Raw genomic sequence first — 24,102 nt, 5'->3', positions numbered from 1 at the left:
CTACAAAGGCATCTACCACCTTTGATATGTGACCCAAGGCTTTCCCAGACAAGGGTAATGCCACCATCTGGGTCCATCTGGCACCAGGACAGGCTGAAGTGAACATAAAGTTAGTAATTCCACCATTTTGTGTATAGTAGAATTAGGTATTCTGGGACAGGGTGATGCCCAAATCCCAAAGGAAGTGGTCATCCAGGGGGTGTAGTGACCCCAGGGGTAAGTTGCCCATTGGTTAAAAACCCTCACTCCCCTTGACTCCCCTAAATGGAGTATTTAGGAGACCCTCTGATACCATGACTTCAGATTAAGACTGACACAAAAGAAGGAGGGGACAAAGAAGACTGCTAACCAGAGAACTGATGAGCACGTAAGACGTGGCCCCAACCATGCCAGCCTGCCTGCTGCACCCGACCCTCGTGGAGCAAAAGACTCGTCCTTCTGCTGTGCAGACTCCAAGAAACCCGGAGGACTGCCACTGTTTTGCCAATTGCTAAAGAAATCCCCTTGGAGTAGAGAAGCTACTCCCCTGAAGCCACAGGCACCAAAGCAAGGTTCGGTGTACCATCCTGCTGCTCACTGGGACTATAGACACTGCAGCTACCCAGGTGTCCTCCTACCAACTGTAGGGTTGCCAGGACAGACCGGAGCTGCGCAGTCCCAACACCTGGGGTACCGAACCACTTGCAACATCCAAGGATTGTCGTGTCCAGTCCGGACACCAACGCCGAGGAAAACCAACCTGCATGCCTAGGGACTTCAGGTACAGTGAGACCTACACCAAGAGTGGTCCAGCTGTCCTGCTTGCCCCCTCCCACAGAACCAAAGATAAAGAAGTGAACCTCTGACCACTGCCACCAGTCACCTCAAAATACCTACCTCTGCACCCGCGCCCCACAGCCAGAATCCGAGCGAGGTGACTGTATCCACAGGGTCCTGAGACCCACAAGAGCGGAGCCCATCTTTGGGTCTGGCCGGATTGGACTTCCAGTCGCCGTCTGCAGCCTCTTTCTGCAGGCCCCTCCAACTGCAAGTGACTCCAGCACCGAACCCCAAAAGACACCATTGAACCAGAGCCCCACAGGCCAAGGAGATAGACCAAAAGGTGTGCAGACGTGTCAAAGCATCTCAAGGGTCGAGCACCCCTGAAGATTCCCCGTACTGGCCCCCCCAGTCCCAACTTGCAGCCACCTTCTTATCGGACCTAATTGAAGTGAATGGTGCACTCAACGCCGTAACACCTCTGCACCCAGATACCCCCGAGTCTCCCGAGCTGACCTGTTGGCATGGCCTTGGACCTTGCCCCATACTCACCTTAAGTCCAGAATAACAGTTGCGTAAGCTGCGGTTAAGTGCCTGCATGCAGTACATGTTTTCTTCCCATAGGATAACATCACTGTTCCCCAAAACTAAACTGTCAACTTTTGAAAGCTGTAGAAATTCGTCACTCGAAAAGTACTTACCCGATTCCGATGATCTTGCTATCTAAATTCATATGAAAGTATGGGTTACCTTCATAAATTGGTCTCGACTTTATTTTTTGTGTGTGTCTCACTTACTGCTTTTTTGTGTGCAATAAATGCCTCGCAATACCCTCCGATATGCCTAACTGCTCGCCCACACTACAACAAAAGAGCATTTGGGGTGTCATTTGTGCTTATGTAAACCAGCTGGGGTTCGCTTTAACTCTTTACACAGTGTACCTCTTTTTGGTCCGCGATATAAAGCTTACTACACTCCCATGGATTCTCTGATTGGCAGGGCTGCCTTCAGACACAGAGGTCAAATGTCAGTTTATGTCTCCTTTCAAATTGTTGCTTATTTTATCCTAAAGAGTCGCATTTACGTTTTTCTCTGTAAAGATAGAGGATTTTGTAAAGTGAACTGTCACACAATCATTGTGAAAGGAAAGGCTGTCAGTTTTTTTTTTTAACAAGCATTTAAATAGCTTGTAAATGAACAGTCCAAGTACAAATATTTCAAAATATCAGCAACTAGGAAAGCACATTTTTTGTAATTCAGAATTGTGATTGAAACAGATTTTAAATCGGGTCAAAACAAATCAGGACACTTCACTAGGTGAAGTGCAATGATAAATATTTGCACAAATCCTATTCCTGCCCTCGCCCTGAAGACAATGCTGTTAGTGAACTAACAACGTTACAACAAACAAATGATGGACGGAATGCTGACAATGCAGACATTCTCCCCCAGTCAAGAGATCTGGGTTAAATCCATCGTTCTTTTGCCCACTACGCCACCCCAGTTTAGACATGGCCATATGCAAATCAGTCTTGACCCTGTGCCTCATGGGAACAGTTCAACCCGAACTGCCAAGCCATGTCTTCCCTGGACCGGAATCAAGCATCCTAGGACCGGTTTCTGGCTATCAGCCGTCATCAGCCAGGATAGCTTGACTCCAGTGGCGTAGTGAGCACGGGTCCAACGTCTGGGAATACCCATCCCACTTAGGGCGAAAAGCGTTACAACAAACAAATGATGGACGGAATGCTGACAATTGCATATGGCCATGTCTGAACTGGGGTGGCGTAGTGGGCAAAAGAACGATGGATTTAACCCAGATCACTTGACTGGGGGAGAATGTCTGCATTGTCAGCATTCCGTCCATCATTTGTTTGTTGTAACGCTTTTCGCCCTAAGTGGGATGGGTATTCCCAGACGTGGGACCCGTGCTCACTACGCCACTGGAGTCAAGCTATCCTGGCTGATGACGGCTGATAGCCAGAAACCGGTCCTAGGATGCTTGATTCCGGTCCAGGGAAGACATGGCTTGGCAGTTCGGGCTGGACTGTTCCCATGAGGCACAGGGTCAAGACTGATTTGCATATGGCCATGTCTGAACTGGGGTGGCGTAGTGGGCAAAAGAACGATGGATTTAACCCAGATCACTTGACTGGGGGAGAATGTCTGCATTGTCAGCATTCCGTCCATCATTTGTTTGTTGTAACGCGTTAGTGAACTAACAGGCAAGTCCAGGGTCATGTGTACACTATATGTGGGGGACGGATTCGAATTATACATACTTGGCCAATTGCCAGACTAGAAGTAGAAAAGTCTGTAGCACATAACTGAAACTTGAGGGGCCAAAAGGGTGTACCTTAATAGATCTGATGTGCAACCTGTGAAGAACCTCTGATACATATATGTATGCCAGTTCATTCATACAATGTTGCTGGAGCTGAAATTGATATGATACTATACTTATTGAGTTCATTTAAAACCTTCACATGTGAAGATGCCAACCATGCCTCCTTAAGTTAACATGTTACACAAACATTAAAATTAAGAACCACTACTGAGAAAACAAGCAAATAAAAGGGATAACGGAAAAGAGAAAAGGACTGTAAAGAGGTCCTGAAAGAGATGATGGGTGGGGTGAAACCACCATGCATTGCTAGAGAAGATACGTAAAGTAGTGTATTCTATACCATTCTGTCAAACAATTGTGCAGGAACCTACATCATAGGAGAGCAAAAGGGTTTTTCACTAACAAAGCAAAATTGCACACGTCTAATCTGAAACCTGGAAATTCGAATAACCCCAAAAAAAGAAGAAAAAAAAACTGGCTGATGAAAACCCATAATCAAGACATCCTAGCACCATGAAGAGCAGTCAGATGGGACTCCCAAGACCATCCTCCTTACCTGGGCAGTTCCTCCTGGCTGATAACAGAAGATGGAGGACTCATGGTTTCTGCTCCTCCAGGGCAGAAACTTTTGGTGATCCACGTCACTTTCAGTTCCGTCACCTGCACCTGCAATTCCACAATAAATACTGTTCAAATGCTCACATTAACGTTTCCTTTTTCCTCGTATCTATTGCATTCTGTTATGTTAAAGGTCATAAGGCAAAGTAATATACCGGTTATCTTAGTTCATCATGGATACTCTTTCAAATTAATAAATAGTAGAACATATCTACATCTGTGCAATACCAACACCAATCTTATTTAGTTTGGAAAAATACATTAAAGACACCCACACAAGTTGCCTTTTTTATCCTAAGTTTTAAAAATGAACAATAAAAAACCTCAAATCAGACAAAGTGCACATACTCAATAGTAGTGTTTCCCATTTCTAAAAGGTAAAAATAAAAAAAGATGGGAGCCTGTACCACAGGTTGTAATGGAGTTCTAACAATGCACATTTGAAGATTTTAGAGGCTGCACTGTTTCTTCATGCTCTGCAAGGTCTTTTTGGCACGTCATGTTAGAAGGAAAGCAGTCTAAAGAACTGAAGTTACAAAAAGATTCCATTCTGTCTTTGAACCATGTGGAAGTTAGGATGGAGGACAGCTATGACTATAGGCATGTACCTTTTCCTTCTGTATCATGGGATTCTCCCAGAAAGCCATAAAGAGTGGAAAAGAGTGGAAAAGAGTAGAAAATTGCCTCGGAGGTTGGAACCAAGCACATTGAATGTAAACCTATCACAATTCCTGCAAAAAGGATGCAAAGGTAAGCTTGATTGACCAGGGGACTGGTTATGGTGTCTAAATCAATACAGTAGTGCTTAGCAAAGATGTGAACAAACCTCTAAATGCCTGCCCTACATTGTCTGATACAATAACATACCGATGAAAGTAACTGCTCTTCCTCTGGTAAAATGAGCATTAGCTTTGACCAGTACAACCTTGCCAAACAAGGTCATGTAATTTGTGAGAAATCACACTGGGTGCTCCCACCACGCTGCACTAATGAAATCTCTAGTCCGAGCATAGAACAGGGCATTTTTACACAGCAGCACCATGTAGCACAATTAAAGATGCTAAATAAATATAACCCAGTGGCAATTACCACTGGGTAGTTATAGTTGGAATAGTGTTTCCATAGCAAAAGCATTTTTATTTTTAACTTTTGCACCGTTCTTCACGAAACATTACACAAAAAAAAAATGTTTTCACCTCAGCTCCCCATTAATTTTTCCATAGGAAATTTAGACACAGCTATAGCCCTAACAGCTGAATGAATTTACAACAAATTTGGCATAAAGCTAGATCTTGATCCAGAAGGAGTGCTTATTGTGTTTGGGTGTAAATCCACTCAGTCGCTTGAGTAGTCAAGCCGTAGATGATTCGCGGGGCAGACAGATCTCGAATGTCGGCCATCTTAGGGTTTGGGATTCAGTCCGAGCCCTTAAAAAAACAAAACTTTAAAAACAAATAGAAAGTATTCAGATGCATAAGGTAACGTAATGTCTCTATAGATAATTAATGTTATGAGCAATTTATTAAACTATGAATACTGTTCAAAAGAGTGTTTGATGATTATTTACCTTACAAAGCTGTCAGATGAGATATATAATAGGTGCATCTCAAGTCACCGGTTACACATTAGCCACTGATCAGCCATGCACAACCCAGTCCTATGCACAACCCTCTGTAGTCTGTAAAAATACCAAACACATTCTTCAAGTGAGCAGAATCACACCAGTGGTTCTGAACCAGTGGTCCGGGGACTCCTGAAGGTCCACAAATGCTACTCAGGGGGTCCATGACTGCGTAGAAATGTCATTTTAACAGATTAAGAACTAGTATTAAAATAAAGCAGCTACATTTCTGAATTTGGAATTGGGAGGATTTGAATGCTTGTTTCTGTATTTGTAGAACATAATTTTGCATTTCCAATCTTTGAAAATGCTTAAGACCGGGTCCTCGGCTTCCAGTAATGACTCCGAGAGGGTCCTTGGATTTCAATAATGAACCATTTGAGAGCCACCCACACAAAACACATTCTTAAACATGGCTTAAGATCTCTGAATTTTCACAGAATTATTGTGATGAAGGGCGCACTCCCTTCTGCGTGTATTTCGTTTAATCTAATGCTCTGAGAAACTATTTAGCTTTTTGAGTGCTATGCAGGCCTAGGGATCTACCTAGCTCCCTGTAGTGTGATCACATGAGACATTCAGGTACAATTGGACCTGAATCTGGTTGTATGCACTGTCCATGTTGTTCTGATGTACAAAAAAGTCCTTAAATTACATCCCCCCAAAAAGTGTTTATAAATCAATCAAGTACTCTTGTGCTTTTATGCATTCATATTTTCTGGTTATTGCATCACCATTAATATTTCATGAACAATTACATCGTCACATTACAGTGATAACCAATATGACATATATAACATTTGCATGTCAATTACACAGGACACGCAGCTGTAATTTTACAATATATTCTTTTTTTGATAAATTCAGGTGTCAGTCCTTTCGATGACTGTCGTTGCCCACCCTATGCATTTCAGTTACTTACCTTCGGTAACGCTTTTTCTGGTGGATACAGTATCAGCCTGCGGCTTCCTCACCTTATGAATATCCCCTGCACCAGCATTCCGCAGAATTTTTTCCTAGCTCTCCACGCCGACGAGGACGTCTGCTCCATTCGCGACTCCGCATGACGTCACCGGAGCCATAAGAGAGCCTCGTCGGCGTGATGATGTCAGTTCCACCCATTTTTTCTGTGCCTCCGAGGCAAACAGGTGGACCGACAACAGATTCAAAGTATACACAGTACACAACAGTTGAACCAATATACACTGTACAAAGTCAAAAAGGAAAGTTAAACATCAGCATTCCCTATAAATGTAACAGATAGAAATAAGATACAATATAAAACAACAAGCCAAATAAGGCATCCTTCTAGGTATACAAAGGTGGACAACTGGGAGGAGGGTGGGTCAGTGAGGAATCCACAGGCAGATACTGTATCCCCAGAAAAAGCATTACCGAAGGTAAGTAACTTGTTCTTCTGATGGATACTTCTGCCTGTGGATTCCTCACCTTATGAATCGATTCCCACAGCAGTCCCACTTCCGGAGGAGGGTATCCACCTTTCTTATACCAAAAAGTCCTGCAAGACAGAGCGCGCAAATTGGCCCTCCCTCCTCATTTCGGAATCCAAGTAAGAATGTTTTGCGAAAGTGTGGAGGGAGGCCCAAGTCGCAGCCTTACAAATGTCCACTACAGGAACACCTCCGGCCAAAGCAGAGGTGAAGATTTAGCTCTAGTAGAATGAGCCCCAATACCCTCAGGTGGTTCCTTACCAGCAAAGGCGTAGCAGATCTTGATGCACAAGACGATCCACCTGGATAGAGTGCACTTGTGCACAGCTTTGCCTTTTGAGTGTCCAACGTAGCCCATGAAGAGCTGATCGTCCAAACGCAAGTCCTTTGTTCTGTCCAAATAAAACCGCACCGCTCTTTTAGGGTCCAGGCGGTGAAGTTTCTCCTCCTCCTTGGAAGTGTGAGGGGAAGGATAAAACACAGGAAGAGTTATGGACTGCTCCAGATGAAAAGGAGTAACCACCTTAGGCAGAAAAGCAGCCCTTGTCCTGAGGACCATCCTTTTAGCATGTATGGTCAAAAACAGGCGTTTTGAACTAAGAGCTTAAAGCTCACTCACCCTCCTTGCTGAGCTAATGGCTACCAGAAAGGCTGTTTTAAAGGACAAAAGCCTCAAAGGACAGTTATGAAGGGGTTCAAAAGGGGAACCCATCAAAAAAGTTAAAACAAGATTAAGAACCCATTGGGGCATAACAAAGGGAGTAGGCAGGAACCTATTGGTATGGCCCTAGATAAATCTCAAAACGATAGGAGACTTAAATAAAGACGGCTGATCAGGCAGACACAGAAAAGCAGATCAGGCCGACAAATAGCCCTTAACCGTGGCCACAGCACAACCCTGCTGAGCCAAGGAAGGCGCAAACTGAAGAACATTGGACAAGTGGGCCTTTAAAAGGGTCAATGGATCGCTCTCCACACCATTTAACGAATCTGGACCATTTGTAGGAGTAAATGGACTTGGTGGAGTGTCGCCTGGCTGATAAAATAACATCCACCACGTCAGGCGGGAGACAGAAGGAACTCAGGTTGCCCCGTTCAATCTCTAGGCATGAAGGTGCAGGCTCTGGAGGTGGGGGGTGTAGAACTTGCCCCTGCAACTGTGAGAGGAGGTCTGCCCTGAGAGGGAGACAGAGCAGAGGGTGCGATGAGAGGTGAAGTAGATCTGTGTACCACACCCTTCTTGGACAATCCGGGGTGATCAATATGACTTGGGCCTGTTCTAGGCAAATCTTCCTCAGAACCCGAGGAATCAAGGGTATGGAGTAACACGTAAAGGAGTTGTGAGCTCCAACTCAACTGAAACGCGTCGCCCAACGCCCACTGCATCGGAAACTGGAGACTGCAGAATGACTGTCAGTGCGCGTTCGAGAGTGGAAAACAGGTCCACCCGAGGAGTCCCCCACGTCCGGAAGATGTGTCGAACTAGCTCCGGATGAAGCCTCCACTCGTGGTCAGCGGAGAACTGCCAACTGAGACTGTCCGCACGCACTTTCAACACCCCGGCTAAATGAATCGCCATCAAGCAAATCCGATGGTCCTGAGCCCAGGATCAAAGCCGCAACGCCTCTCTGCAGAGACGGTACGACCCTACTCCTCCCTGCTTGTTGACATACCACATCGCAGTAGTGTTGTCTGTCAGGACTTGAACAGACTGACCGCGAAGGGAAGGGAGAAGGGCCTTGAGCACCAAACGTATCACTAACAATTCAAAAAGATTGATCCGAGACAATCTTTCCTCCGGAGACCAAAGACCCTTGATCTCCAGATCCCCCAGATGAGCACCCCACCCTGGGGTAGAGGCATCCGTTATCACTGTGGCCACCGATGGATGAAGATGAAAGGGCTTTCCTTGAGACAGATTGCCCTCCACCAAGACAGATCTGCCGCAGCTTCTCTGGAGATCCTGACTGACTCCCTGAGATCTACGTTGTGCTGATACCACTGCCTGCGGAGGTTCTACTGGAGCGTCCTCATGTGCCAGCGTGCATGGCTGACCAACAGAATGCAGGAGGCGAACAGACCGAGCAGGTGAAGGACCTTCAGAACTGGAACAAACGCTCCATTGTGGAATAAAGGGATCATCTCCTGAATGTCGAGAATTCTAGTGTCCAGTACCGCCCCTATGAACAGGTTGCGCTGAGAGGGTACCAGGTGAGATTTGGGCACATTGATTGAAAAACCCAAGTTGAACGACAGTTGAGATGTTACCCACAGATGATGAAGCACAATCTCTGGCGACTCCGCTTTGAGCTGCCAGTCGTCCAGGTAGGGGAAAACAGGAATCCCCGACCTTCTGAGATGAGCTGCCACCACTGCCATCACCTTTGTAAAGACTCGAGGTGCAGAGTAGACCAAACGGAAGGACCGCAAACTGGTAGTGTTGCGACCCAACCGTAAAATGGAGATACTTCCTGTGCGACTTCAGAATGGGGATGTGAAAATACGCATCCTGCAAGTCGATCGACACCATCCAGTCCTCTTGCTGCAGCACCAGTAGAACCTGAGCAAGGGTCAGCATCTTGAATTTCTCCCGCTTCAGGTAAAAATTCTTTTTGGGAATCAGGAAGTACCGGGAGTAGCATCCCTGACCCCTTTCCTGCTCCGGAACCACCTCTATCGCACCTTTTTAAAGGAATGCAAGAACCTCCTTCTGCAGAAGAAGCAAATGGTCCTCCAAGCAAAAACCTTGGCAAGGAGGAGGAAATTCCCGAAAGGGAAGGGCGTACCCATTCTTGACAAGGTTTAAAACCCAAAGGTCTGTTGTGACCGATTTCCAACCATGCAGAAAGTGAGACAGCCGAACCCCTACAGGACCCACATGATCCAGGATGAGGGGATCTAGGGCTGCTTTCCTGCGGTACCAGAGAGAGCAGGGGAGACTGAAGAGGAGGAGGAGGAGAGGTTACGGGCAGAACCACATTGGCGACCTTTGGCCCTTCCTCTAAGATTTATAGTGCGGATTTTTCTGCTGCTGCTGAGGTTGACGGAAGTTGCAAAAGGAAGACCTGCCAAAACCTCGATATTTCATGTAGCCGAAACCTCTCGACTGGGTCTGCAACCCCCCAGGATTTCGCAGTGGCCCTGCTGTCTTTAAATCTTTGTACGGCCGAATCTGCTTTTTCCCCAAAAAGCTTCGACCCGTCAAAGGGCAAATCAACAAGAGTGGCCTGGACATCAGGGGAAAATCCAGAATAATGAAGCCAAGCCTGCCTTCTTATAGCTATGGAGGAGCCCATAACGCTGGCTATGGAATCAGCCGTATCAGGCCTGATTGAATAACCGGTCTAGCCGCAGCCTGAGCGTCTGACAAAACCTCCATAAAGTTTCCCCTTTCTTCATCAGGCAACTTGGGGGCCAATTGCTTTACCGAGACCATCAAAGCATGAATGTAGTGGCCCAACAGACAAGTGGCATTGGTTGATTTCAGTGCCATGCTAGAAGAGGAGAAAACCTTTTTAGCTGACTATTCCATCTTCTTTGAGTCCCTGTTAGCTGGGGCCTGTGGAAAAGCACCTGAAGATTGCTTGGAGCAGGATGCTTGTACCACTAAACTCTGGAGATGGAGGAGAAGAGAGAAAATCCAGATCCCTGGAGCAGTCCTATACCTTCTAGCCACAGCCTTTGAAACAGCAGGCGAAGAAAGTGGTTTGCGCCAAACCTCGATGATAGAATCCAGAAGGGCTTCATTAAAAGGTAACAGAGGCTCAACTATGGAGGAAGGTGAATTCGAAACCTCCGTCAACAAATACGGTTTATATTCAGCAATAGGTAACTGCAAATCCAAAAGCTCCGCAGCTTTCCTTATCACCAAATGGTAGGGTGCTACTTCTTGAGGAGGTGAAGCCCTTGTAGAAGAGAGCTCCCACTCAGGGGAGGTGTCTAATCAACTCGCCTCCTGAATTCCCTCAAATTTATCCAGGGACTCTTCCAACTCACCCTCCGCTTTCTCTCTACGATACTGCTCCTCTTCTAAAAGCCTCTGAGCCTCTCTCCGTGAACGAATCCGTGGACTCTGCGTCGGCGGCGCCGTACGCGGGGCTGAGTGCTCCGGAGCCAGCGTCGAGGGAGGCTTCGATGGAGGCACGAAATCAACACGTGACCGAGAGGAAGGCTCTCCAGACGGCGCCGAAGATCCTATCAACGGCGTAGAGGCTCTCGGCGCCGGAAACTGCCATGACGGCGCCATCACCATGAAGGGCATGAAGGGCACCTGTGCATAGTGTTGTGGCATGCCCAAGTTGAATGCCAGCGGACCCACGGGACCAGAAGGTGCTCCGGATGGGAAAGCTGCCCTTTGAAAAACTCCGTACGTAGCATTTAAAAAATGCGAAGGATCCGCCACTGGTGCCGGGAACTGCAGATATGGATTCGAAGCAGTATCCATACGGGGAGTGTCAGACGTTGGAACGATCGGATCGACTGCCAAATCCACCGGTTCAATCTCAGGCCCAGGAGAAGATGGAACATCCTGAACCGGCTCGGCAGCGGAAGCTGGTGAATCCCTCGGAGACTGCGCCGGAGTGCCTCTAGGCAAAGGAGACTTCTCCAGAGTTGCACGAGGAGAAGGAGAGGACGAAGGAGAAGGCGAAGGCGAAGGACAAACAAAGTCCTTACGGCGATGTCGAGGCGAAGGCGATCTGGAAGCAGAGATCCAGGTCTTCTCTTTTTCTTGTGTTTTCACGCCTTCGACGTGTGCGAAGTCGACGCCTTCGACTTTACACGCTTGTGCCCTCTACCTTCTTTCTTCGCCTTGGCCAGAAATAACTTTGCTTCCCGTTCCTTAAGTGCTTTGGGATTCATCTTCCTGCAACAGGAACGGTCCTCCACGTGGTGATCAGACGATAAGCACCATAAACAGTCTTCATGAGGGTCAGTGATGGACAGGTGACCCCCACATTCCCTGCAGGGCTTAAAACCAGAAGACATCACTTCTAGCAAAAGTTAAAGCTTTAGAAGTAAAAGTACCTCCACAAATATGGAGAGTGGTAGAAAACAGTTACACGTAAACGGCGCGGAAAAAAGGAAACCGACGGCATCACGCCAACGAGGCTCTTATGGCTCCGGTGATGTCATGCAGAGTCGCGAACAGAGCAGACGTCGGCGTGGAGAGCTAGGAAAAAATTACACGGAATGCTGGCGCAGGGGATATTCATAAGGTGAGGAATCCACAGGCAGATGTGTCCATCAGAATACAAGTTACTTACCTGTAACTACAGTTATCCAGTATTGGTATCTTTCATAGATTCACATGCCTGAATCATTCCCCGTCGCTGAGGCGGGAGTTCCATGGTAAATTACAAAAGTAGTGCCATAGTAAATAACAGTAGTAGGCTAAAAGAAAAAAGGCCCAATGCCTAAATCTTAGAAGCCTATCTACATCATTATAGTAAAAAGAACCAAAAGTCAGCTAACTGCACCCTCTAGAACACTCAGCAGAGGATGTTCTCCTCAGATTTTCTTAGCACAAGTGGGAAGAAAGTATCCCAAATCATACAGAACGGACTCGCCGGGTAAGAGGGTGGGTGCATGTGAATCTATGAAAGATACCAATACTGGATAACTGTAGTTACAGGTAAGTAACTTGTTTTCTTATCCAGTATTGGGGTATCTTTCATAGATTTACAGCCTGAATCAGAGTAGCAAGCAGTATACCAAATGTATTGTCATTTGCGGATGGTGGGAGACAAGTGTTCATAAACTCCCAAACTGCATCCACAATGGTTGAGAATTTTTAAAATAACCAAGCCTTTAAGAAATCAAAAGCTATATTAAGACATTACCGAAATAAAGCATTAATACATAAATATTAATATACGGATATATCTATATATCCAGCTCTTTAAACATATAAATATGTATGTTGCATGAAACATGGTAGCATATAAGAGAGAAGACGTACCTGAATCTGACCTTAATAAAAGATGGCGTAGGACCGCCTGTCCAACAGCTGCATCGTCTTGTTGAGCAGATTGAAGACCGTAAAGCTTTGTGAACGTGTGGACATTATTCCATGTTGCAGCACGACAAATATTTTCCAGAGTCACTCCAGCAAACAATGCTGTAGAAGCTGCCACAGTTCTCGTAGAATGAGCTTTGGCTTTCCTCTGTAAAGGTTTGCTGGCCTTGTCTTCGCAGAAATGAATTGTAGAAGCCAGCCATCTGGCTATTGTTGCCTTTGTCACTGCAGTCCCAAGTGTTGCTTGACCATAGGCCACGAACAGTTGGTTGGAACGTCTGATGGTTTTCTGTAGGTAGAATTTTAAACAGCACTTAACATCCAGAGAGTGTAATGCTCTTTCAGCTGGAGTGGATGGATCCGGAAAGAAAGTTCTTAATCTTACCAGTTCATTCAAATGAAATTGTGACGGTACTTTAGGGATGAATCTAGGATTTGTTCGAAGGGTTACGTAGTCCTGAGTAAAATGTAAAAAGTTTTGTGATAGTGAAAGCTTGGATTTCACTAACCCTTCTTGCAGAAGTAAGATCCAGCAGAATGGGGACCTTCCAAGTGAGGAATTTGAGATCAGCTTTGTGGATCGGCTCAAATGGTCGTTTCATTAATTGCGCTAGCACAGTGCTGTTCCCACTCTGGAGGGGGTGCTCACACTAGAGAGAACGCTCAGAAAAGCCCTTTCATAAATTGTTTGACAAGTGAAGATGAACAGAGAGAAGGAAGTTTAGCGCATTTTATGAATCTGGAAAGAGCAGCAAGATGGACCTTGACCGATGAAAAGGTACGTCCAGACTTGGCTAGAGAAAGCAAATAAGGGAGAATTTGTTTGACAGGAGCTTGAACTGGGTGAATATTATTCGCCTCGCACCAACAGCAAAATTGCTTCCATTTCAGGCGATAAGTTTTGATTGTGCTCTGGGCACGAGATTTGGACAAAATCTCACAACAGTCCTGTGAAATGTTGAAGTCCTTGAACTCAAAGAAATCAGGAGCCATGCGTGCAAGTGCAGGGACTGTGGGTCCGGATAAACCACTTGGCCTCTATCCCTCGACAACATTGTGGGCGTAGGAATAAGGCGAATAGGTTGGTCTTGAGACAATAGCAGAAGTTCCTGGAACCAATACGGCCTTGGCCAACGGGGTGCAATCAGAATTAGACGGACACCCTCCAGTTTCATCTTGCGAAGCACTTTCGTGATCAATGGCATTGGGGGGAAAGCGTATGCACAAATCACTGGCTATCGCATGGACAGGGCATTCCCCCTTGAACCCCATTGAGGGAACCTGCTGGCATAGTATCAGCATTTCTTGTTCTCCCTCGATGCGAATAGATCCAGTGCTGGTATGCCCCAAGCCTGGAAATCTGTTTGCCTGCTTCTCCTCCAGCTCCCACTCCTGTCAGTCAGATTGAGATCTGCTCAGCGTGTCCGCCAGAGTATTGTGGAGACCCCCAACGTGCTCGGCTCTCAGGGTTATTTTGTGGAAAGTGACCACTCCCACAATTACTGAGCCTCCTGCGAGAGCGTAGCTGATTTTGTTCCTCCTTGTTTGTGGATATAATACATGCTGGTCGTATTGTCGGTACGGCCCAGCACTGAGTAACCCGCGATCCTTGGGAGGAACGCTTGCAGAGACAGAAAGATGGCGCAGAGCTCCAGTCTGTTCATATGCAGTTTGTGTACTTGAGACCATTTTCCTTGAATCTGTAAATCTTGCAGATGACCTCCCCATCCCTCCATGGAGGCATCGGTTGTTAAAACAAAGTCTGGAATGGTTGGTAGGAATGTGAGACTTTGGGCTAAATTCGCTGTCTGAGACCACCAATGCAGAGATTCTATCATGCGCGACGGGACCCTGATGGAATAGTCGAACGAACCCACGGCTTGCTGCCATTGAAGATGTAACTCCTCCTGAAGAGGTCTCATTTTGAGCTGTGCCAAGGGTATGAGATTTTTTGCAGAAGAGCACATCCCTAGGAGTGAAGGAAACATCCGGACAGCAACTGACCTTCTTGAAATTAAAGTTGCAAATTTTTGGAGACGTATTTGGCAGTCTTGTGACAAGAATGCTTTGCACTCGACTGTGTCTAGCATTGCTCCGAGAAAGGGAATGACTTGGAGTGGACGCAACTGCGATTTGCTCTCGTTGAGAGTCAGCCCCAGAGAAGCGAAGAGATAGAGACATGCTGATGTGGAAACCTTGGCTTCTTGTTCCAAAGGACCTTTGAGCAGCCAATCATTGAGATAAGTGAACACCTGGCTTCCTCAAGATCTCAATGCTGCTGCCACTGGTGCCAAGCACTTCGTGAAGAATCTTGGTACCAATTTCAGCCCAAACGGGAGCACTTTGAACTGATAGTGGGCGCCAGCCATTGTGAAGCAAAGATATTTGCGATGTTTGGGATGGATAGGGAAAAATACATCTTCCATATCCAGAGAAGCCATACAATTTCCTTTGTTTAAAAAGCTTAAAATCTCAGAAAGTGTGACCATCCGGAAACTTTGCTTTTTGAGAAATTTGTTGAGCTTGCAGAAGTCCAGAATCGGTCACCATTCCCCTGACTACTTCTTGATGAGGAAGAAACGAGAATAGAAACCGGTTCCTCTTTGAGATGATGGAACCTTCTCTATTGCATTCTTGAGGAGCATCGTTAAGGCTTCTTTGAATAATAAGTGAAGAAGAGGGGGACCCCTGGGCAGAGTAGGAGGTGGCTGTTTGATAAATTCCAGGGTGTGGACGTTGGTTACTAGGTCTAGAACCCATCGGTCAGAAGTAATTTCCTGCCACTTGTGAACAGAAGCTGAAATCTTCGCGCCCACGGGTAAGGAGGGTAATCTGGCTGGCGCCCTGTGGAGATCATGGTTTCCTGTTGGTGTCTGGACCTTGATTCCGTGATCGTTTTCGACCACCCTGACGAGAGAAACTAGCCAAAGAGGATTGGCGGTATGATGACTGGTTGTAAGGCTGACTATACTGCGATTGATACTGCCTATTTTGTTGGTTTTGGTATCCTCCTCTTGAAGTAAAACCATGTCCTGTATTGAAGGACGCCCAACGATCTAGCGGTATCCGCGTCAGTTTTTACAGCATGGAGGGCCTCATCAATGGGTTTACCAAACAAAGACTCTCCGTCATAGGCCATATCTAGAATCTTTGTTTGCACCACCGGCCTGAAAGTTGTGGCTTTAAGCCATCCTTGGCATCTAAGCACTGCAGCACTGGCTAGCTGACGAAAGTTGGCGTTTACAATATCCAGTGCACAATCTATAGTTTCAGATGAGGCTCGTTCGCCCTCCAACAGAATCTTCCTTGCCTCCTCTACGGTCCTCAGGAATGAGGTCAATAAGTCCCACCATATCGGACCACATTTGAGGGTCATAATGGCCGATTATCGCCAGAGAATTCGCAGTTCTACTAGAGGCCGCTGCTATGGTAGTGAATTTTTTACCTACAAGGTCCAGCCTCCGTCCGTCCTTATCAGGCGGTGTGGTGATAGGCGTCGCAGGATTTTTAGATCATTGTTGGGCGGCTTGAGAAATTACCGAATATGGTCGTGGATGACCAATCAGACAAGATGGGCTGGTAACAGGAGCATGGTACTTTCTCTATGCGAAGAAGCACTGCCGGAATAGACGCAGGCGTCTTCACGATCTTAATCCCTTCATTCCAGATATAGTCAATGATTGGAACAGTCCGCGTGATCTTCCTAGACTCTTCCTTGAAATCATGCAAACACACTGTCTGCTCGACTGTAACAGGCAGCTGGAATCTAGCTGCCACTCACTGCATTAAATTATGAAAGCCCCCGATGTCCTCAGGGGAGAATCAGAAGGTAGAGGAAGGGGTGGAGAAGGCATCGGCATTATATATTCATCACAGGGATCCGTAATATTGGAATTTTCAGGGAATTCTCCCTCTTCAACCTCTTCAGAGGATGTAGTGTCATGGTGCACCTGTTAAGATGGACCGGAAGGATGAGCCCGTGTAACAGGAACCTCAGACTGAGGTAACGGATCAGGGACCCCCGCTGGCGGGGGTGGATTTTCTGGGACAGCCTATTGTGGGGGAAACCTTTGACGGTAATCCGCCAGCATGGTCTGGAGATCCTGTATGAACGTTGGAGGGAGGTGACTCATTTCCCTCTGGCGCGACTCCCTTAGACGAAATCTATGGTATGGAACCATAAGCTCTTCCTGGTAATATCGTTCCTGGTAATCGTCATCGTCTTGACACTTAATGTTAAGCTCAGAAGGATGGTGAGCTGTGCCAAATGGTCCCTCATCGTCTTCGTCCTCATAGTCCTCTTCCACGTAAGTTTCCAAAAGGTGTGAACGCAGCAGCAGAGATTTTACTGTAATCCTAATGCCTTTGAAGTGTCTTGAGTTGAAAAGGTCCAGACGATATGGGCGTGGATTGTGAAGGCAAAAGTACCACTGCTGATACACGAGATGGAATTGGTAAATTCGTCGTCGATGAAATCTTCGCCGATGTGGTCGTCGACGAGGCAGACGTCGACGACGTAGACTTCATTGATAATACCTTAGTCGACGGTACCGTAGTCGATGGACTCGACGTCGACGGGGACTTAGTCGATGACTTCCTCGTCAACGATTCTTCAAGAACAGGCTTCTTAGTCGTGACTGAGATTCTAGTAGACAGAGTAGGTGAAGTAATGGCAGTCGTCGAGACAGTAGCTGTCGACGATGGGGCAGAAGTCATCACAGAAATCGTTGACGATGGAGTCAACGTGATAGATTTGACATGGCTTTTATTCACGGTTTTTGAAGTAGATATCTTCTTGGTCTCCTTGACCGATGGAGAGGGTGGAGACAGCGCTGACCCAGAGGAAAGCTTAGGTGACCTCTGTGGAGGGTCAGAAACATCATGGGAAGATTTATGGTGTTTCCTTCCCTCACTTAAAGAGCTGTAATGGGATCTAGCTCTTTTGCTAGAAGTTGAGGCTTTGTCATCCTCCTCAGCCAAGGAAGATGTGAGTGACAAAAGCAGTCTTGCCTCTCTATTCCTAAGAGTCTTAGTATCGAAAGTAAGGCAGATCTTACAATCCTTCGCAACATGCTTAGGATAAAGGCAGTAAATGCAGTTCTTATGCTGGTCATCAACATGGACCCTCTTCTTTTCACAGGTCCTGCAGGGTTTGAAGAGAGCTTTCATGTCAGACATTCTGAAGAGATGAAGTGTAGAACTGAGTTGGCATTCAGGGAGACTCCCTTCCACACGACGTGCGGTGAAAATCTGAGAACTGTCACTGCTGAGAGTGTTCTAGAGGGTGCTGGTAGCTGATTGGTTGGAGCTGACTTTTGTTTCTTTTCACTATAATGATGTAGATAGGCTTCTAAGATTAAGGCCTTAGGCCTTTTTTCCTTTTAGCCTACTACTGTTATTTACTTATGGCACTACTTTTGTAATTTACCATGGGACTCCCGCCTCGGCGATGGGGAATGATTCAGGCATGTGAATCTATAAAAGTTACCCCAATACTGGATAAACTAAATATCAGTAATTGTTTTTTAAAAAACCACCACAAAATGTCCAAGGAAGAAAACTACACCACATTCCACAACCTCACTCTTGTTTTGTCATGCAGAGTGTACCGAACCTGTTGTGCGGACCTCATCAATTTCACCAAATGTGAAAGCCAGCAATATATTTTTAACCTCTTATTTTTACCCTTTTGTGCGACACCTTCATTTCTTGTTACATGTGAAAACATGCAATATGTATTAGCCAATTACTCACACCGTCAAATCAGACTTTGTGGGAAAAAAAAAAAAAGTTACGGCCCGAGCTCTTACACATGGAGTGTACCAATGTGTTACTTCTAAAACAGTGTATTGTCTCACTCTGGACAACGGAACTTGGTTAAACATGCTATTCTAGCCATGCTTACCCAAAAGTGCGCGATGTTCCAATAGATTTACCTTCGTATCATGAATATCACTATCCCGGAAGACAATCGCTGTTTTTTCTCTCTCTGTAGCAAACTAAACACCATAGATCAAATATCTGCATGTAACCCATGCTAACAATTACGTCCACTATAGTCAACCCCAATTACCTTAGACTCAAGGATATCATTGCCGATCAACTCACCACCGCTCAACCAACGTGTTCAGCACACGCCATAAACCCATCACGTACGGGACGCTCTTTAGGTCATTCCGGTGCATGCGCGGCTTCAAACATCAACGATGGACTCCCGAGGATCGAGCGTAGTTATCATGGACCAACGGTGGCCATCTTTTAAGTACAGCTATATCTCTATATAGTTGCTTAATCATATTTCCCGTGATATTGTCTACCCATAGGTGATATTACTGCAGATCATATCACTTAATATGGTCATATGGTGTAAATATCCATCATACTCTTATGGGAGATTTACACAATTTTTATACCAGATCAATGTATGACCCACCCAATCCAAGTCAACGATATGCTCCTGTGGAGTCAAATACCAGTGGCCCTCTTTAAGCAGAGAACGGAAACAAATACAACAATGAATAAAATTGTATATCCAAAGAACCACCTCATTCTTCAAAGAAATTACTGTGTAATCAGGAATCACTATGGATGTCAGTTCAAATTCTTAAATCGAGGAGTGAGAATAATAGAACAGTGATTTTCCCCATGATTTCTTTGAACAATTTAAATAGTATATATTCATTAACTGGGTGGTTTTGCATGGAACTGTACATTGTTAAACATCTATGCGTGATAATGCTTTTCTACCTACCACTTCCTTTCAAGTTAACCTGTGGTATGATTACCCTGTAACATCTGATGCTTGTATGTTTTTAAACAATAGAACTCCAACTACAAGAAGCAGCCCATATCTAGTTTGTCATTCAAGCCCAACGGAGTCATAGTTTTAAATTTTTTGATACGGTAGATCTCTTTGTAATGTTTTGTTGGGGTCTCCTCCAGCTCTGGTTGATACAATTTCTAGAACTTGAAACCGCAGTAGTGTGTCTATTATGGCGCGGTTCAATCCAATGAGTTACCAGGTTAGTTTTTATTTTCGGTTTGAATGGTACTTTTGTGCTCGGTTATCCTTGTTTTAACGTTCCTTTCTGTTGTGCCTATGCATAATAGGCCACAAGGGCATTTGAAGCAGTAGATAACGTTGGTGGTCTACAATCATCTGAATAATTGAGTGTTACTATTTCGCCAGTCCTTGGATGAGTGATGTTGTTGCTAACTATTACATTAGTAAAGTGTACACAGTTCTGACATTTATACATGCCCACTGTTCTACTCCGGTCATGTTGCATGTTTGTTTTTAACAATTCCTTCATGTCTTGAGACGCAGTGTATGCGAAAATAGGCCGATGAATGAAAATGTTAAGAAAATTAGGTTCATTTTGTAAAGTACCCACCTTTGTAGAGTGATCTTCTTGATGTTCCAGAATTTTCACAGAACATTTGGAAATAACTATCTGTACTTGAGGCACCAGGTTTTCCGTTTAAACCGATTTTTGCATATAAATACAGAGAGAAAAATATTTTTCCTTTGTATCTATAAATATAAAACAGAAAAATGCCAGCAAATATGGTACCAGATTTTTTGTAGCTACAATAACGTAACCTTTGTTTTTTCCTACATCTATATAAAGTCGGAGTCTATAATCTGTAAGATTATCATAACCTACGCACTATGCCTAAAGTCTGAAACTTTATGATCTCAATATTTCAAAAGGTAGTGTCAATGTAAGACAAACTGTGAAATCTAGGACTGAGAATCTCATTGGATGGGTGAGGGTGTAAATTGGGCCAAAACGAAGCCTTATTTATATGTGCTGTTCTAAGAGTCAACCAAACTGTCCCCAGCAAATATCATTGCCAATGACCCAAGTGATATGAGTGTGCCACTAGACTAGTGTGCCTTCTTGGATATTTAGCAGCTTTAAATCTTTGTCAAAGGACTGGTTATATAAATTCCTTATAAGTGCATGTTTAAAGTAAAATTGTGAAGTTCTTTATTCTGAAATTAAGCACATCTCCAAATAATCCAGGCTAATTAAGGATGATAATAATTAAGGATTCTTTGTACTGTTTTGACAATTCTATAATTCATCCGAAAACAAGGATTTCCAAGTGCCTGCACTGACCATAATTGTAGCGGATTCCCAGACAGAGTCTGGGACTGATTTACTAGCTAGAAATCGAGGTGAATGTTGTGCCTATAAAAGATTTTGGTAGATAAAAAATTAGATTTAAATAAATTGCACTTGCTTTTTTCAAGTTATTAACTAAAAGCTTCAGGATTGCTTCCACGCCGAAAGTAAGACTTGGAAGGAATTGTGCCTTAATGGATACAGTTACGGTCTTAACCATTTCCCTATAAGGTCTTTTGCAAACTGCATCAGCCCAAACATCAGTTAGGTTGCTTTTAATTTAAGCCCACGTAGATGCGTACTGTGGGTCCCTCAATGTTTGACTGCACTTTCTATGAAGCAAATCATAATAACAGGGATTGGTCCCGTTTTTCAGTAGGTCTGCTCTATACTATATGGAAATTAAATTAGAAAAGTATCTGAAAATGACCGATACAAACCACTTTCTCGAAAGCCGGGGCGGATGCATTGTAATGCACCTCAGTAAAGTTCATGAGTCTCATACCAATTACAGAATTTATTATCGGATTTGTAAAGGTATAAACAGTGTCAGCCACAGGAATGACATCTACGTAAGGCCCTTATGATCAAAAGTACTGATCAAACACGCTTCAAGTGGCTACTCCTTATTCCTTTTATCTTTACCCATTAAGTTTATTTAATCATATTTTACTACCACCCCAACCTGTTAACAGGTTTGTCGAAAACGCATGTGCACTGGCAACATCGTAGTAACATGTGGAGTAGGGAGACGGCACACTGTACCATTACTACATGAACTTTACAGTACTGTTCTTCTTTATCCTTAACATGTTCCACATTTTCTGATAAGTTGGGATATAGTTCAACATGGAGTTCTTTTTTGTCTGTAAATCTTGGTTGGTGATTAAGCGAGTTCAAAGGTTGGAAATCTATGAAGATGTACTCAAAAAGAGTCAAGATAGGATTTAACCACGGAGACAAAACATTAATAAACGTCTGAAAATATATCCACTATTAAATGCATAAAGAGGTAAATAGGTCTTTGTGGGCCAAAAACCAGGAGCATGTTCTGTAGAATAAGTCGTATTAGAAAAATGTTATTTAATCTGTAAGCATCTGTTCATGGTATAACCTACTGTAGATTCACATGCTGTGCATGCTTCTGCCATGTAGTATTGGGCTTGGACATCTACAACTTGGTTTTGTTTGAAGATGTCTTTTCAAGTCAAAGTACAGCGACTCCATCTATCTCTGGTAATGTGCATAGGCATCGACTGCATTATTACATTCTTTCTTCCGCAAGGCAAGAGGCTGTAGATGGAGCACAGAGGTAGAGAATAGATGACCATGTAAAAAGAGTGAAAAGATAACACCATCTGCCATAATCACAGGCGATCAGGGAGGAGGGTGGGTGCATGTGAAACTACAGCACTACATACCACAAACAGATGCCTACAGGTTGAGTAACATTTTCGATTCATGGCAAGTGTAGCTGTAAATACACATGCTGAGCAAAGACTGTAAAGCAGCCCTCACAAAATCAGTGGCTGAGAGGGAGGATGCAGAAGACTGGAAAAGTGTACGCGGTGCAGCCTAGGCACCAGTGTGTGCGGGCAGGTCACGATACCCACACAGTAATATTTGGTAAATGTGTGTGGGGTAGACCATGTAGCTGCTTTGCAGATGTCTGCTAAAGGAATGTTACACAGACAAGCCATGGAAGTCCCTTTTTATTTTTATTTTATTTTTTTAAATGAGTGGAGTGGGGTCTTGGAGGGACAGGTTTTTTTGGCTTTGGTATAACAGGTCTATATACAGATATACATTTACGATCCAGCGTGCAACAACTGCTTTAGAAAGAACATTCTCCTTGTGCAGCTTGGAGAAAGATACACAGTTGTTGTGTCTTGCGGAAGGGTTTTGTTCTGTCCGTGTATTACAGGAGTACTCTTTTGGCATCCAAGGTATGCAAAGAGTGTTCGTTTTGGACTTTAGAGGAGAAAAGAACACCAGGAGACTGAATGTTTCATTAGGATGAAAGCTAGAGACTACCTTAGGTAGGAATTTGGGGTTCTTTCTTAGAACTACCCAATCCTGATGCACCTGGAAGAAAGGTTCTTCCAAGTTCACGTGTATTTCACGGACACGCCTGAGGGAGGATATAGCTACCAGGAAAGCCACTGAGATCCGTAGGCGCCAGTGGTGGTATATCCCGTTGGAGGTCTTCCATGTAAACCTTTATTACTAGAAGTCTAAAAAGTTAAGAACGTGGTCTATTCTGTAAGCAAAAGGTCATTGTGGCTAACTAACTAAAGAAGGTAACAGACAAAGTCCTGTGTAGCGACTGTGAGAGGTTTAACATGCCTAGGGAGACAGTAGGGCATGAACAGTTTTCACTTAGTGACATAGCCGGCTGGGGTTGTGGGCCAGCGCACTCCCTCCTGAATGGTCATACACTCTGCAGAGTGGTTAAGGTAGCCAAATTCCAAGACCTCGGGAGCCAAATCGCAAAATGAGCTGCTGCGTGTTGGGATGCCTGGGAGTGCCTTGGTTTTGAGAGAGAAGGTTCTGCCAATTGGAGAGTTTCTCCTAAGGGACTAGGGAGAGTTCGAGCACAGTGGTGAACGAGGGCATGCATGTCCAGGTTGAAGCTACTAGGATGAGTAAGGGATGTCTGCCTCAGCTTCCGAACCACGAATGGGAGGAGTGGCAGTGAGGTGGAAAAGTGTAAGCAAATAATATCCCTGACCAATTCATACATAGTGAATTGCCAATGGACTGAGGGTGCGGGAGCCTGGAGGCAAAGCTTGGACATTTTCAGCAGTGGCGAACAGGTCCATCTGCGGGAACCCCCATCAATGGAAGTAGGGGGCGGGGTGGAGATCCCATTTGTGGACTTGCTGATGCGTCATGCTGAGCAGGTCTCCCAAGTTGTCTATTCAGGGAACGTACTGAATGAGCAGATGTACCCGGACACCTATTGCCCAGCGTCAAATCCACTGGGCTGAAGTAGACAACTGAATTGAGTGTGTGCCCCCTGCTTCTGTGTGTAATAATGGCAGTTGTGCTGCTCATCTGGACCTAGACTACCTTCTGTTGGATAAGGAGAAGGACTTCAGAGGGCTAGCTGCATAACTACAGCTCTAGGTAGTTAATGTGGAGACCTTGCTGAGCAG

General features: G+C 45.0%; 1 protein-coding gene across 1 annotated transcript in view; it reads right to left on the bottom strand.

The window, feature by feature from the left end:
* UBE2O (ubiquitin conjugating enzyme E2 O) overlaps nucleotides 1–24,102 on the bottom strand; it is a 563,443-nt gene that overhangs the window by 394,732 nt on the left and 144,609 nt on the right. The window contains exon 7 of the mRNA XM_085616919.1: nucleotides 3,663–3,772. Within this exon, the coding sequence (XP_085473045.1) occupies nucleotides 3,663–3,772 (110 nt within the window). The remainder of the gene's footprint in view (nucleotides 1–3,662; nucleotides 3,773–24,102) is intronic.

The sequence above is a fragment of the Triturus cristatus genome, chromosome 7, assembly GCF_964204655.1.
Source record: "Triturus cristatus chromosome 7, aTriCri1.1, whole genome shotgun sequence".
Taxonomy (NCBI): domain Eukaryota; kingdom Metazoa; phylum Chordata; class Amphibia; order Caudata; family Salamandridae; genus Triturus; species Triturus cristatus.
This window is presented reverse-complemented; position numbering and strand designations above follow the sequence as displayed.